Below are 12,947 nucleotides of genomic sequence, written 5' to 3'. Positions count from 1 at the left end.
TTCTATGTAAATGCCAAAAGAATGCAAAATAAGTAAGAAATTGTGTGATGATGACTTTAGAATGATACAAATTATTATTAAAAAATATTTTTAGAATGATGAAGATGTTATTATTAGAAAAAAAAGAAAGATAGTTTATAGGTATGTACAGGTAAAATGTTGATAAATACAAATATTAGTACTGTATTTACCTAATCGAATCTAAATACTACCCCAAACACTAACAATCAATATGTAAGTAATGTATTACGTAAAAAATAAATTTTAGAAGCAATATATTTCCAGGTATTGAAACGGCCCCTAAGAGCCATTCATATCAACCTGAACTCATAGAAACCGCATCCTTGCACGATAAATAGCGAAAGAAAATGAATTATCGATGGGAATCGAGGCGCCGCGCTTTGGCCAGGGAGGTGAGTTCGGGGACTGCGAGGAGAGAGAGAGGGGGGGGGGGGGGTAAGAAGTGAGATAAGTCCCTCAATAGTCACACGTGTGAGGAAGATTGGAGGAGGTGGACGACAGGTGGCGTAAAACGACAAAAGAGTGAGCGTGTGGGAATTTCGCCGGCTTAAAAAGTGCGTCACATGGTGTGAGAGGGGGTGGAATGAGTGCCCTCCCTACCTCCTTCCTTCCTATAAATAACCACCCTTTCTTCTCACTCAAACCCCATACTTATTTCTCTTTCTCTCTCTCTAGCTTCATTCTCTCTCTCATAAAGCAACTTCTCAATCTTTCTTTCTCTCTCTAAACTACCTGCTTCTCCTTCATACTCTCTAACTTATCTCCCTCACTTCTCTCTTTCTCTCTCTAAACTATCTCCAATCTCTCTCTCTCTCTCTCTCTAGTGTCCCTCCCCATTGATTTCCTCTCTCTATCTCTCTAAATTACAGTCCCATAAAACCCCCCACCCTTCTCTCTCTCTCTGCGCTCACACCTAAAAAAAGGAAGACTCGTGTCACTTCCATCTGAATATGGATTTCAGTCCAGAAGCAGCCCCACCAAAAGCATCACCACCTTCTTCCAAGAGGCGACCAAGGATACCAGAATTCGCCCGGCCGGGTTCTCGTAGCACCCGAAAATCAAATTCTTCGAGAAGGTCTCTCTGTATTTCCAAGAACTCATTATCTCCAGAAGGTTGTGACATTCGTCTGAAGGTTCGACGGCTACAAACCCTTGTCCCTGGAGGCCACGCCATGGGCGCCGATCGCCTCTACTTGCAAACTGCCGATTACATTCTCTTCTTGAAGTTAAAATTGAGCATTTTGCAAGCTCTTTCCAAGTTGTACACACCTTGAGCAACCATATATCTTCATGTATTACTGCTGTGTTATTGTTTCTGTAGTTGTTGTCGATTTCTTTATTTCATTGCATTTTTAAAACGCCAAGTAATGTTTATAGGTCTTGGTGTTTATATGTAATGAATAGATTATTTCCCCTTTCTCTCTCTCTCTTCTTTTTTTTTTTTTCTTTTTTTTTAATGGGATTTTGGCTATTTAAGACAATTGGGTTTCTTTCATTTCGTTAAGCGCAGTAGAAATCTTTTTATGTGTCCACATTTGATGTAAAGAAAGTAGCATTTTTCCTTTCTTTCATCTGCTGTGATGAGAGATTTCTTTTCTATGTGACAGCTGATGCTACTCTGTAATGTTTTGTTAGAGCGTATCATGACATGTCCTGTGGTTTTTGCCCTCTCTCTGCAACTGGGTCACTCTCTCGAGTGCAATTGGGAAAGCATGACATTTTAAACATGTAGCTCAGTTTGAAGGGGACAGTGATTGCAACCATAATACAGAAAAATAATTCAGTATTTTCTTCTTCTCTAGTGCAATCTCTCTCTCTCTCTCTCTATACACGTTTTTTTGGGTGAATCTCTCTCTACACGTGCAACTGGGTCTCTCTCATTTCAAGTCTAATAGGGTCAGTCTCTGTGGCCCCTCAGCCCCATGTTCTCACCCCAGGTGCAAATCAGTCTCTCTCTCTCTGTCTTCACATGTATGCCAGGGTGCCTTTATTGCTCGCAATGTTATAATTGGTTCCAAGCCATGAAGCCAATCCATTCTGAATCTTACCCAAACTGAGATTTCATTTTAGGGCAACTGTTATACTCAAACTTGGCGTACCTACTAAACATTTGCCCTTTTTCTTTTTCTAGTCATTTACGTACGGACCTTTTTTTTTTTTTAATATACATATTTAATACAAGGTGAAAATTATAAAAAAAAGGTACGTCAACCTTGTGGTCTAAGAATTCTATCTTTAGACCAAATTTTAATTTTTTTTTCTTTTAGTTTTTTTTTTGTTAGTAGGGAATCTAAAATTAAACTTAAAACCAACAAAACAAACTTAAAAATAAAAATTGAAATTCAGTTCCAAGATCCTCTAACCAAGAGGCAATTTTGGAAAAATAAAAAAAAGGCAACCTTCTTTATAATTTGAAAAAATTTTGCGCCCTTGCATAAACCACTCATTCTTTATACTGTAATTTTACTTTCTCCTTAAACTACCTCATTTCTACAAAGATGATAGACCATAAGCACAATCCCAGTTTTTTTCCTTGGAAAACGGTTATGACCCAAGGATGCCATCCGTTTTAATATTTCTGTTACAAATATTTAATTGGAAAATGGTTTGATTGGGCTCAAAATAAGTAAATCCTCACCTCATAACTCATTGAAAATTGCAAGTCAAGTATTAAAAAAACTTTTACATCCAGCATCTCGATTTAAACATTATGGTTGTGAAAAAAAAATTAGGATTTCAAGCTCTAAAAATAATATATATTGTAACAAATTATTTAAACTGTCTATTTTTTTTAAAAAATAAATATTCACATATCTGTAAAATCTATACCAATTTTTTAGTTTCAAATTTTATTGTCAGTATTGGAAATTGATTTTAGAGACATCATAGACATTTTTCTTGCCAAAAGTACTTTTCGGACGAGGATTTGAGTTGAGGCTTTATTTTGTTTTCGCCTATTCCTTACAAAAACCTCATCCTAATTAATTTGTCAAGGTGGGAGAATAACTCCTTAGTAAATCAAATCAAATCAAGTCATCAATTATTCTTAACTAAGGAAAAGTGTTCCCGGAATAAGTCGGATGAGTCGGATGTTGTGTAAAACTCACGAAGTCAAATCCAATATGGACGGCACCAAAAACATCATCAAAAGAGCACATTTTAAAGTTCTTTTTTTTTTTTGCTTATATATATATATATATATAGCTTGGATTAGATGAAGAATCTCTAAAATTTTGGATAAGAGTCATGTAGGTGAAGTTTAGGGGAAGTGGGGTGTTGTGCGCGAAAACTCTAAGCCCAATTGGGTGATTTTTTTACAAATAAAATACGAGAAATAAAATATGAAACATTTACACAAGAATACAAATATTTAGGCTCACTTCAGAAGGGCTACATCCAAGGGCATGGCAAACTGATATCTATTATACCAAAGAAAGTTACATCAAATATTTTGGAACAAAGAGTTATGTATCTAAATCTCGATAAAAACCCAAGTCGAGCAAATCTTGTTAACTCACTCTTCCTTCCTTCTCTTTGCTTCTGGCAATCATTACTGACAACACCAGATAGAGACGTGAGAGCAACGAGAAACTGATTCTCTTTAACTAAAAAGAAAAAAACAACCTAAAATCTTTATGGCAACCGCTTCTCTACAAGAAACAAACATCTCAATCTTCAGGAGGTCCCATTACAATGTTTCTCTATATAGAAACTTCTTTTCTCTAAGATAAAGTTGCATCTTATGCACATGAGGCTCTGTCTCCCCCTCTCTAGAGGAATCACTATTCCCATATGATGGCCTAAATAAGGCACACAAATTCTCTACACTTCCATCCCATATATATAAGATTAGGAATCCATACTAAATAAAAACCTTCCTATAGATCTTGAATGTGTTCCAGCTCGCATAAAACAATTTTCTTATTTGAAATGCCTATTGGTACGGAGAAACGGGACCCAACTCATCCTTAATCTAAATGAGACTACTTATGATAATGATTACCCTAAGACCGGGTAGATTAATGGCAATCGTATCTCTTGCGCTTTGCAGCAATCTACCTGTAAGAAAGCAATCATCTAATCTTTGGAAGTAACCAAACATAAATAGCATGTCTACAGATGATTCATGAAAAAATCACTAGGGGAGCTCAATCCATAGGGGTGACAATGGGCTGGGCAGACCGTTGCCCTATAAAAACTGGAGCCCGATTACAAAATGTGGCCTAAAGGCTAGGCTAGCGTAAGGGCGGCAAAAGGACGGGTCTGTCCCGAACTAGGACTTGAAAAATGGTTTCGGACCCGGTCCAAAAGTTTATATATATATATATATATATATATATATATATATATATATATATATATATATATATATATATATATATATATATATATATAGGAAAACGCTACAAAACGCCTATAGGTGAAGTTCTACAGTACTTCACTTACGGCTTTATCACCGTTCAAAGTTTATCACACGACCACAGATGTTTGATAGCATTTGAATTTTAATATTGTTTTTACAAATCATAATGATCTGAAATTTTGTAGGTGTGTGTGCCTTATTGAGATGCACATGAATAAAATATAAAACAAATAATTTGAATGATAAAAAGTACGTAAAATACCCCTATAAAGTTTCAGGGGTAATTTCATTATTTTATTTTATGACTATAATTTTTTTAATATTTTATTTTGATGCGAGTTGATCATATGTACACACGCCCCAAATTTTATATAAATTTGATTGCTGAAAAAATTATAAAAATTCAAATACTACCAAAATTTGTGACCGTGTGATGAACTTTGGACGATGATGAAGTGTAGGTGAAGTACTATAGAATATATATATATATATATATATATATATATAGGAAAAGTCTTTGCAATGCCTCTAGGCGAGAATCTACAATGATTTCGCCCCCAACCTATCGACGGTCCTTTCAAAAAAATTTAAATGAAGGGTCCTGATTAGCTGAGCACACTCCGCGTACGAAACTCCCCTAATTGGCTCAAAAAGCTTCAAACCTCAAAATATTTCCTTTTACCCTTCTTTCCCGCTTCCTCTCCTTTGCGACGTCCCCCTCTCTTTGAGGCGTCCCCTCTCTCTGCGAGGTTCCCCTCTTGGCTTGTCCTCTTCTCACCTCTGCTATGTGAAGTGAAGAGCTATTCTTTCTCGTTCGTCTCCTCCCGTCTCTGCAAAGCACGAACGCGGTCATCTCTGTTGTCCTCACCTCTCGTTGAGATGCTATGGTTCCGCCATAAACGCCGCACACTCCTCTGTTTAGGGCATCAATCGGGTGAGTGATTATCTTGATTTTTTTACTCGAACCCAAGCCGCAATCTAACCCTACTTCATGAAGTTTTTTTTACAGTGGGTGAAATCTGTTTATTACTCTTGTAGAAAACCCAAATTTTTCCAAAAACCTACCCAAAACCCTATGTTTTTGTCCTATCACCCTACCCAAAACCCATCTTTTTAATGTTTCATTTCAGCGGTTAAACAGATCCTACCTTTTCCCTCTCCTGTGCTAACTCAATCAAGGTATGTGTGCTTTCTAGGCCCTTTTACCCAATTTCCTTCTGAATTAAATCACCAAAACAAAGAAAATAATGGTTAAATTGGATTTTATTACTTTGTTTTATCATTGATTCTGAAAGAAAATTGAATTAGATAGTTATAAATGGGTTTCACTACACAATTTTTATTATTTGGATCTATAACTTGAAGAAGTTGTAATGAATACAGCTGAATGCCCTAATAGAAAAAATAATATCTGACTTTCAATTGAAATTTTAATACAATTATTTGGTTTTATGTGATTTTTTTATTCTCTATTTCACAATGCCACTTTTTCTTTTATTTTTGAAATCAATTTGGGTTCAATATTCATTTCCCTGTTCTGTGATTTTTTTGTTACGAATTTGAATTTGAGAAATAGAATTTTTGGTCATATTCATTTAATTTCTTCAGTCGCCTCCATGTATTTTATTTGTCTTCTTTTGGGGAAGTGGGTTCATGTACAATTGACTAGTGAGACTGATAGAAGTTATTTGGGCATTATTTCATCAAAATGCGGGGAGGGGTGTTTGGGTATTTGCAGAAGATTATATTTAGAGTTCTAAATTGTTTTGCCCATTCCAAAGCATTGGTTGCAATTGGCACATTTCTAGATCGAATGCGAAGCATCGAAGGTCATTTGGTTTAATTTAATTTTTTTATTTATCAGTAATTATTGAATGCCTCTTAGTTAAAATAAAGTTGAAGGTGCCTTGGCTATATATGTGTATAAAATTGGTTATTTGTATCCAATAAAAACCCCCACCAAGGGATTGGTGAAAATATGGGTAAAGGGCCTTGTTCTTCCTGCTCTCTTTGTTTTCTTGCGAGTGGCCTTGCTTTCTTTCTTGGAGAAATTTTATATAACGAAGCGTGTTAGATAATTCTGATTACATGGTTGATTACTTAAACTTTTTGTTCTTTTTGCTCTGAAGTACATGAATCTGGTGAGTTCTTGCTTCTTGTTGCCAGAGCCACGTACAAAGTTCTTCAACAAACCAAGTGAGTTCTTCCTTGCCCTCTCTCTATGCCACACACACAATTCTACGCTGTCCCTCTTTCTCTCTATGCTACACATGATCTATTGACAATGTAATTTCCACCACCAAGATCAGTTTATTTCTCATTGTATCGTGGCTTGAAGGGGGAGAAAAAAGTTTACTTAAAGGTGAGGCTCTAAACAATCAAATTAAGGCACACCTCCAAAATTCACCCTTTGTTGCAATTTTTGCAATGTCCATATTGCATCTACCCTTTGTTGCTCCCAATATCTTTGTTTGATTAATTAGAAAATATTTTATATACTCTTTTTTGAAATGTGACAATATTGATATACTCTTGACAATTCCTCACTAATATATTTAGTAAATAGGAGCTTAGTTGAGTCTTTCACAAGCGAGAAACCTTCTTAATGAACATATTGAACTCTTTAGTTATTTTTGCTTTTGTTTTATGTCTTTACGTGATAGACAAACATTCACTTAAAGAGTTTTTAATGTATTTGTCTGGGATATACTGCTTAGAAAAGGTTAGCAGTATCAGCAATATTTTGGTCCTCATGCTCAAAACTTTGAATTTCTAGTCAAGGTGAAATTTTTGAAGTTATATTATTTTATTGTGATACCTCAATTTGTTTGAGCCAGATCATCGTTTGCTTTTGTTGCTTTTCCCATCAATTGGCATGAATAAGTAGGGTCAAGAGAACCAATTGTACTGTCTCAAAAGAATATGTTCTTTACTGTCTCAAAGTAATATGTTCTTTGAAGTGAGATATATAGTACAATACTGAAGATTTAATTTGACATCTCACTTATGATGTCATTTTTCACTAAATCTGAGCTTGGCATTCACCATGAAATCATTTCGTTGGCCTACAGAAAAAAGTATCTTGTTATTGCTTGCGCCCGCCCCAAACTAATGGCTTTCTTTTGAATCCTTCTAGGTAGGGTTCTACCCAAGGTAGTGAAGTCTAAAATGATCCCATGGGAGTGTGCAGTGCTTATTGTCCCAAATAGAAAATTTCATCAATATCTTGGTCTGAACCCCTCTCAACTGAAACAACTGCATTCCTCTAAATATTTATTTATTGGGGATGAGAATGATTGTTAGTTATTATTTCTGAATTTGTGCTCATGCTCCTCACAATAACTATTCAATCTGTAAAAGTATACCACAAAATTATCTTAAGTCACTTTTATTGGCTCTTTTGAACAAGACTAGGATCGGAAGAGTCCAATCCAAATAGTGACTGAGATGTGTGAGTTTGTGACAATCCTCTCAGGAGTTACAATGGAACCCACTAGAGAGGTTCACATTCTGTTTTGGTGTGTCCCACACCTTTCTCCTTCACCATTCTCATTTCATTTGACCATCATGGTTTACATGACTATGTTTTTTTAAAGTCCATTGACCATATTATAATATCTCTTTTAAAACAATATATCATGCTTTTTTGTTATAAATTATCTTTTTCGATGAACAACAAACCTAGATATTCTCCATCCCAAGTTTCTCATGTGAAATCTCAATTTGATTCAACTGCACAATTGAGGCTGGAGAATGACCAGGCAGCGTTTGGTAATAGATATTTTTAAGTTTTGGCCTTGTAATCTTTTAATGTGAACTGATAATGTTATTCTCTTCATACTAATGACACAATTTGTACAATCATTTACACATTCTTGTACCCCTATAGATGGTGGATTGCTGAGAAGTAGTTCTTAAAGATGTGAAATCCATTCACATATTGTTTGCATTTGAGTATACAATGTTTTTTTCTAATTTGTTTTGCAGCCAACTTGACAATAACCAGTCCACTGGTAGCCACATGCCAGCCTCCTATAGTAACATGTCAAAATTGTTGAAGTTGTGAGTATTATTTTGTTTTAGAGAGTACATTATGTCTTCTAGCCAACCCCAAACAATTGGGATAAGGTTTGGATGATGATGATAATGATATTATTTGTTTCTCTTTTTATTACAATGTACTATAATTATTAATAAAAAGTGTAATAGAGTATTTTATATCTCTTTGAATTTCTGAAATGCTTCCAAATAGCCACTTATAATTGATGATGACTTGAATCTAGTGTCATTGGAAAATAGGTTATGGCTCCCTCTTCAAAATTGCACCTACCACGAGTATTTGGAGTAGGCTGCATATCTATTGTGCACTCGATGCCTATGGATTGAAACAGTGACTCTATTAGAGTCATGAATACAACTCATGAAGATTTTGTCTGTAACTATACATTTGCACAATAGTGTGCTTAGATGCATATATGTTGGCTTTCTTTTATGACAATTTGGTTCTCTGAGCTGTAGATCTTTTGGAAACTGCTTATCCTTCCCTCGTACCCTTGCTCCTGCTGTTGTTTTGTGCTTGTAGAGGTTATTTGATATGTGCTATTTATGACACTCATTTCTTTTTCTTTTTTGTCTTTTTTTAAAATTGTGGTCATGTACTATAAAATTATCTTAAGTCACTTTTATTGGCTCTTTTGAACAGGACTGGGATCGGCAAAGTCCAACCCAAATAGTGACTGAGATGTGTGAGTTTGTGACAATCCTCTCAGGAGTTACAATAGAACCCACTAGTGAGGTTCACATTCTGTTTTGGTGTGTCCCACACCTTTCTCCTTCACTGTTCTCATTTCGTCTTCCCATCATGATCTATATGACTATGTTTTTTTAAAGTCCAATGACCATATTATAATATCTCTTTTAAAACAATATATCTTACTTTTTTGTTATAAATTATCTTTTTTGATGAACAACAAACCTAGACATTCTCCATCTCAAGTTCCTCATGTGAAATCTCAATTTCACTCAGCTGCACAATTGAGGCTGGAGAATGACCAGGTACCGTATGTTAATAGATATTTTTAAGTTCTGACATTGTAATCTTTTAATGTGAACAGATAATGTTATTTTCTTCACACTAATGACACAATGTGTACAATCATTTACACATTCTTGTACCCCTCTAGATAGTGGACTGCTTAGAAGTAGTTCTTAAAGATGTGAAATCCATTCACTAAGGGATTGGTGAAAATATGGGCAAAAGTCCTTGTTCTCCTTGTTCTTTTTGTTTTCTTGTGAGTGGCCTTGCTTTCTTTCTTGGAGAAATTTTATATAATGGAGCATGTTAATTAATTATGATTACATGGTTGATTACTTAAAGTTCTTGTTCTTTTTGCTTTGAAGTGCATGAATCTGGTAAGTTCTTGCTTCTTGCTTCTTGTTGTCAGAGCCACGTATGAAGTTCTTCAACAAACCAAGTGAGTTCTTCCTTGCCCTCTCTCTTTTTGCCACACGTGCAATTCTTCTTTGTTGCCCAACCCACAATCTCTCTATAATGTATATTACAATTGTTAGGCATCTTACTTTCTCAAAAAACATTTCTTAGGAAAATTAAGTTGGAATTAGAATAACATGATTTTTCGACCTTATTTTAAGCATAAAAGTAAAACGAAGTTTTTTTTTTTGAATGTTACACTTTTTGAAGTGCAACCTCCCAATGACTAAAAGGATAAAACCTTCATGGGAGAAAGGGCCAAAAGCTTCTGCGCAAAAAAAATAGTCAAATGAAAGGCCACCCCCTGGAAGGAAGTGTAAAGTTTGCAATAAGAGTGGACATGACAAGCGTAAACTGCCCAGTGAAGGCATGTGGGATGTATTGAAGATCTCGAACCGAGTTGAAGCCATGACAAACGAAGGGGCTGCAATTGCACAAAGGATATGACAAATTACGAGACTGCATTAGCATCAAGGATTTTTTAAAGGATTTTTTTTGTATTGACTAATTTTTTGAATTTTGGAGACATGTAAAAACCCACTTTTGACTTTGGGGGTTATATGATTATTAAATGAATTTTGCAGGCATGTAAAATACCTATTTATGAGGCATGGACTTGACTAATTTTTTGAATTTTGGATATATGTAAATACCTCTTTTTGTAGTTATGTGCATATTCAATATTCATGTAATTTTGAAAGCATGTAAAGGACCCCTTTATGGGGGCATATAAAGGACATCTTTATGGGGCATCTAAAGAACCTATTTGGTGACTTTTTAGTAACATATATATGACATTTATTTCTTTTCTATGTATATCACTAACGTGTGCAATGTGGGTTTACTTGGATAATGAAATGCATTTATATCCTCACAGTTCTCACTTTATTTTAATTTTTATGCCCAGCGTTTGATACATTCTTACCGTTTACCATGACAAAGGGCGTGCATAATAGCTTTATAACTATCATGTTCCCGCTTTGGATAACCAACTCTCTCTCATGGGCCTTGGATTTGAATGATCTCTCTCTCTCTCTCTCTCTTGACTCAACCAAATAAATGAACTTATATTGTTTCATTGTAGGTGATAGCCAGATCTCTCTCTCTCGCTCTCTCTCTCTCTCTCTCTCTCTCTCTCTCTCTCTCTCTCTGTGTCTCAAAAAAAAAAACACCATAAACTGAATAATACAAAAAACCAGAGATTTTCATTTACGAAAGATTAACCAATTACAATCATTTATAAACCACTAGAAAAATACAAGGAGGTTAAACCCCCTCATGAAATAGGAAAAGCCAGATACAAATGAAGTTTCAAAAAAGTTAACCCAATTGAGCTGACTTCACAACCAACAAGTAATTTATTTCTTTTTACTTCTTCAAGTTTCACTCTTCCTTTCGAATGATGCAGCGAAGGTCTTCCCCTTTGAGCATATTCAAACGTCTTATTGATATTTGAGAATGAGACTGAATGTGTGATAAACTTCTCTATATGATGTGTATATTCTCTATAGATCGAAGATCAGAATTAGACTTATAGTTTCCAACGAATGTTCCTTTGAGAGTCCTTTCGTTGAGCACATTCATGGGTTGTATCTTGAACACTGCATCCTTGTGAAGAACCGCAACAAGCATAGTTACACTGCATTCTTCTGCATGTATTTACGGTACATGACCACAATTTAAAAACAGAAAAAAAAAGAAAAGAAAAAGAAATGAGTGTCATAAACAACACATATCAAATAAGCACCAGAAGCACAAAACCATAGCAGGAGCAGGGGTACGAGGGAAGGATAAGCAGTTTCCAAAAGATCTACAACTCAGAGAACCAGATTGTATAAAAGAAAGTCAACATATATGCATCTAGGCATACTATTGTGCAAAATGTATACTTACAGACAAAATCTTCATGAGTTATATTCATGACTCTGACAGAGTCACTGTTTCAATCCATAGGCATCGAGTGGACAATAGATATGCAGCCTACTCCAAATACTCATGGTAGGTGCAATTTTGAAGAGGGAGCCATAACCTATGTACCAATGATACTAGATTCAAGTCATCATCAATTATATATGGCTATTTGGAAGCATTTTAGAAATTAAGAGAGATATAAAATACTCTATTACACTTTTCATTAATAATTGTTGTGCATTGTAATAAAAAAAGAAACAAATAATATCATCATTATCATCCAAACCTTATCTCAATTGTTTGGAGTTGGCTAGAAGATATAATGTATTCTCTAAAACAAAATAATATACTTCAACAATTTTGACATGTTACTGTAGGAGGCTGGAATGTCATTGAAGAAGTTAAATGAATATGACCAAAAAATCCATTTCTCAAATTCAAATTCAAATTCGCAATAACAAAATCACGGAACAGGGAAATGAATATTGAACCCAAATTTATTTAAAAAATAAAAGAAAAAGTGATATTGTGAAATAGAGAATAAAAGAATAACATAAAACCAAATAATTGTATTAAAATTTCAATTGAAAGTCATGCATTATGTTTTCTATTAGGGCATTCAGCTGTATTCATTGCAACTTCTTCAAGTTATAGATTCAAATAATAAAAATTGTGTAGTGAAACCCATTTATAACTATCTAATTCAAATTTATTTCAGAATCAATGATAAAACAAAGTAATAAAATCCAATTTAACCCTTGTTTTCTCTATTTTTGTGATTTAATTCAAAAGAAAATTGGGTAAAAAGGTCTAAAAAACACACATACCTTGATTGAGTTAGCACATGAGAGGAAAAAGGTAGGATCCCTTTAACCGCTGAAATAAAACATTAAAAAGATGGGTTTTGGGTAAAAAAACATAAGGTGTTAGGACAAAAATGTAGGGTTTTGGGTAGGTTCTTAGAAAAAATTTGGGTTTTCTACAAGCGTAACAGAGAGATTTCACCCACTGTAAAAAAACATTCATGAATTAGGGTTAGATTGTGGCTTGGGTTTGAGCAAAAAACATCAAGACAATCACTCACCCAATTGATGCCCTAAACAGAAGAGGAGTGTGTGGCGTCTGTGGCAGAACCGAAGCTTCTCAACGAGAGGGGAGGAC

At 34.8% G+C, this 12,947-nt stretch overlaps 1 protein-coding gene across 1 annotated transcript; it reads left to right on the top strand.

Annotated features, from left to right (window-relative positions):
• Positions 1-664: 664 nt before the first annotated feature.
• On the top strand, positions 665-1,440 carry LOC18427542 (uncharacterized). Its single transcript, XM_006836591.4, has one exon. The coding sequence runs from the start codon at positions 972-974 to the stop codon at positions 1,293-1,295; it is 324 nt and encodes a 107-aa protein (XP_006836654.1). The 5' UTR covers positions 665-971; the 3' UTR covers positions 1,296-1,440.
• Positions 1,441-12,947: the final 11,507 nt, after the last annotated feature.

Source organism: Amborella trichopoda, chromosome 10 (genome assembly GCF_054954075.1).
Source record: "Amborella trichopoda isolate Santa Cruz 75 chromosome 10, AtrichopodaSantaCruz75HAP2 v2.0, whole genome shotgun sequence".
NCBI classification, from domain to species: domain Eukaryota; kingdom Viridiplantae; phylum Streptophyta; class Magnoliopsida; order Amborellales; family Amborellaceae; genus Amborella; species Amborella trichopoda.
This window is presented reverse-complemented; position numbering and strand designations above follow the sequence as displayed.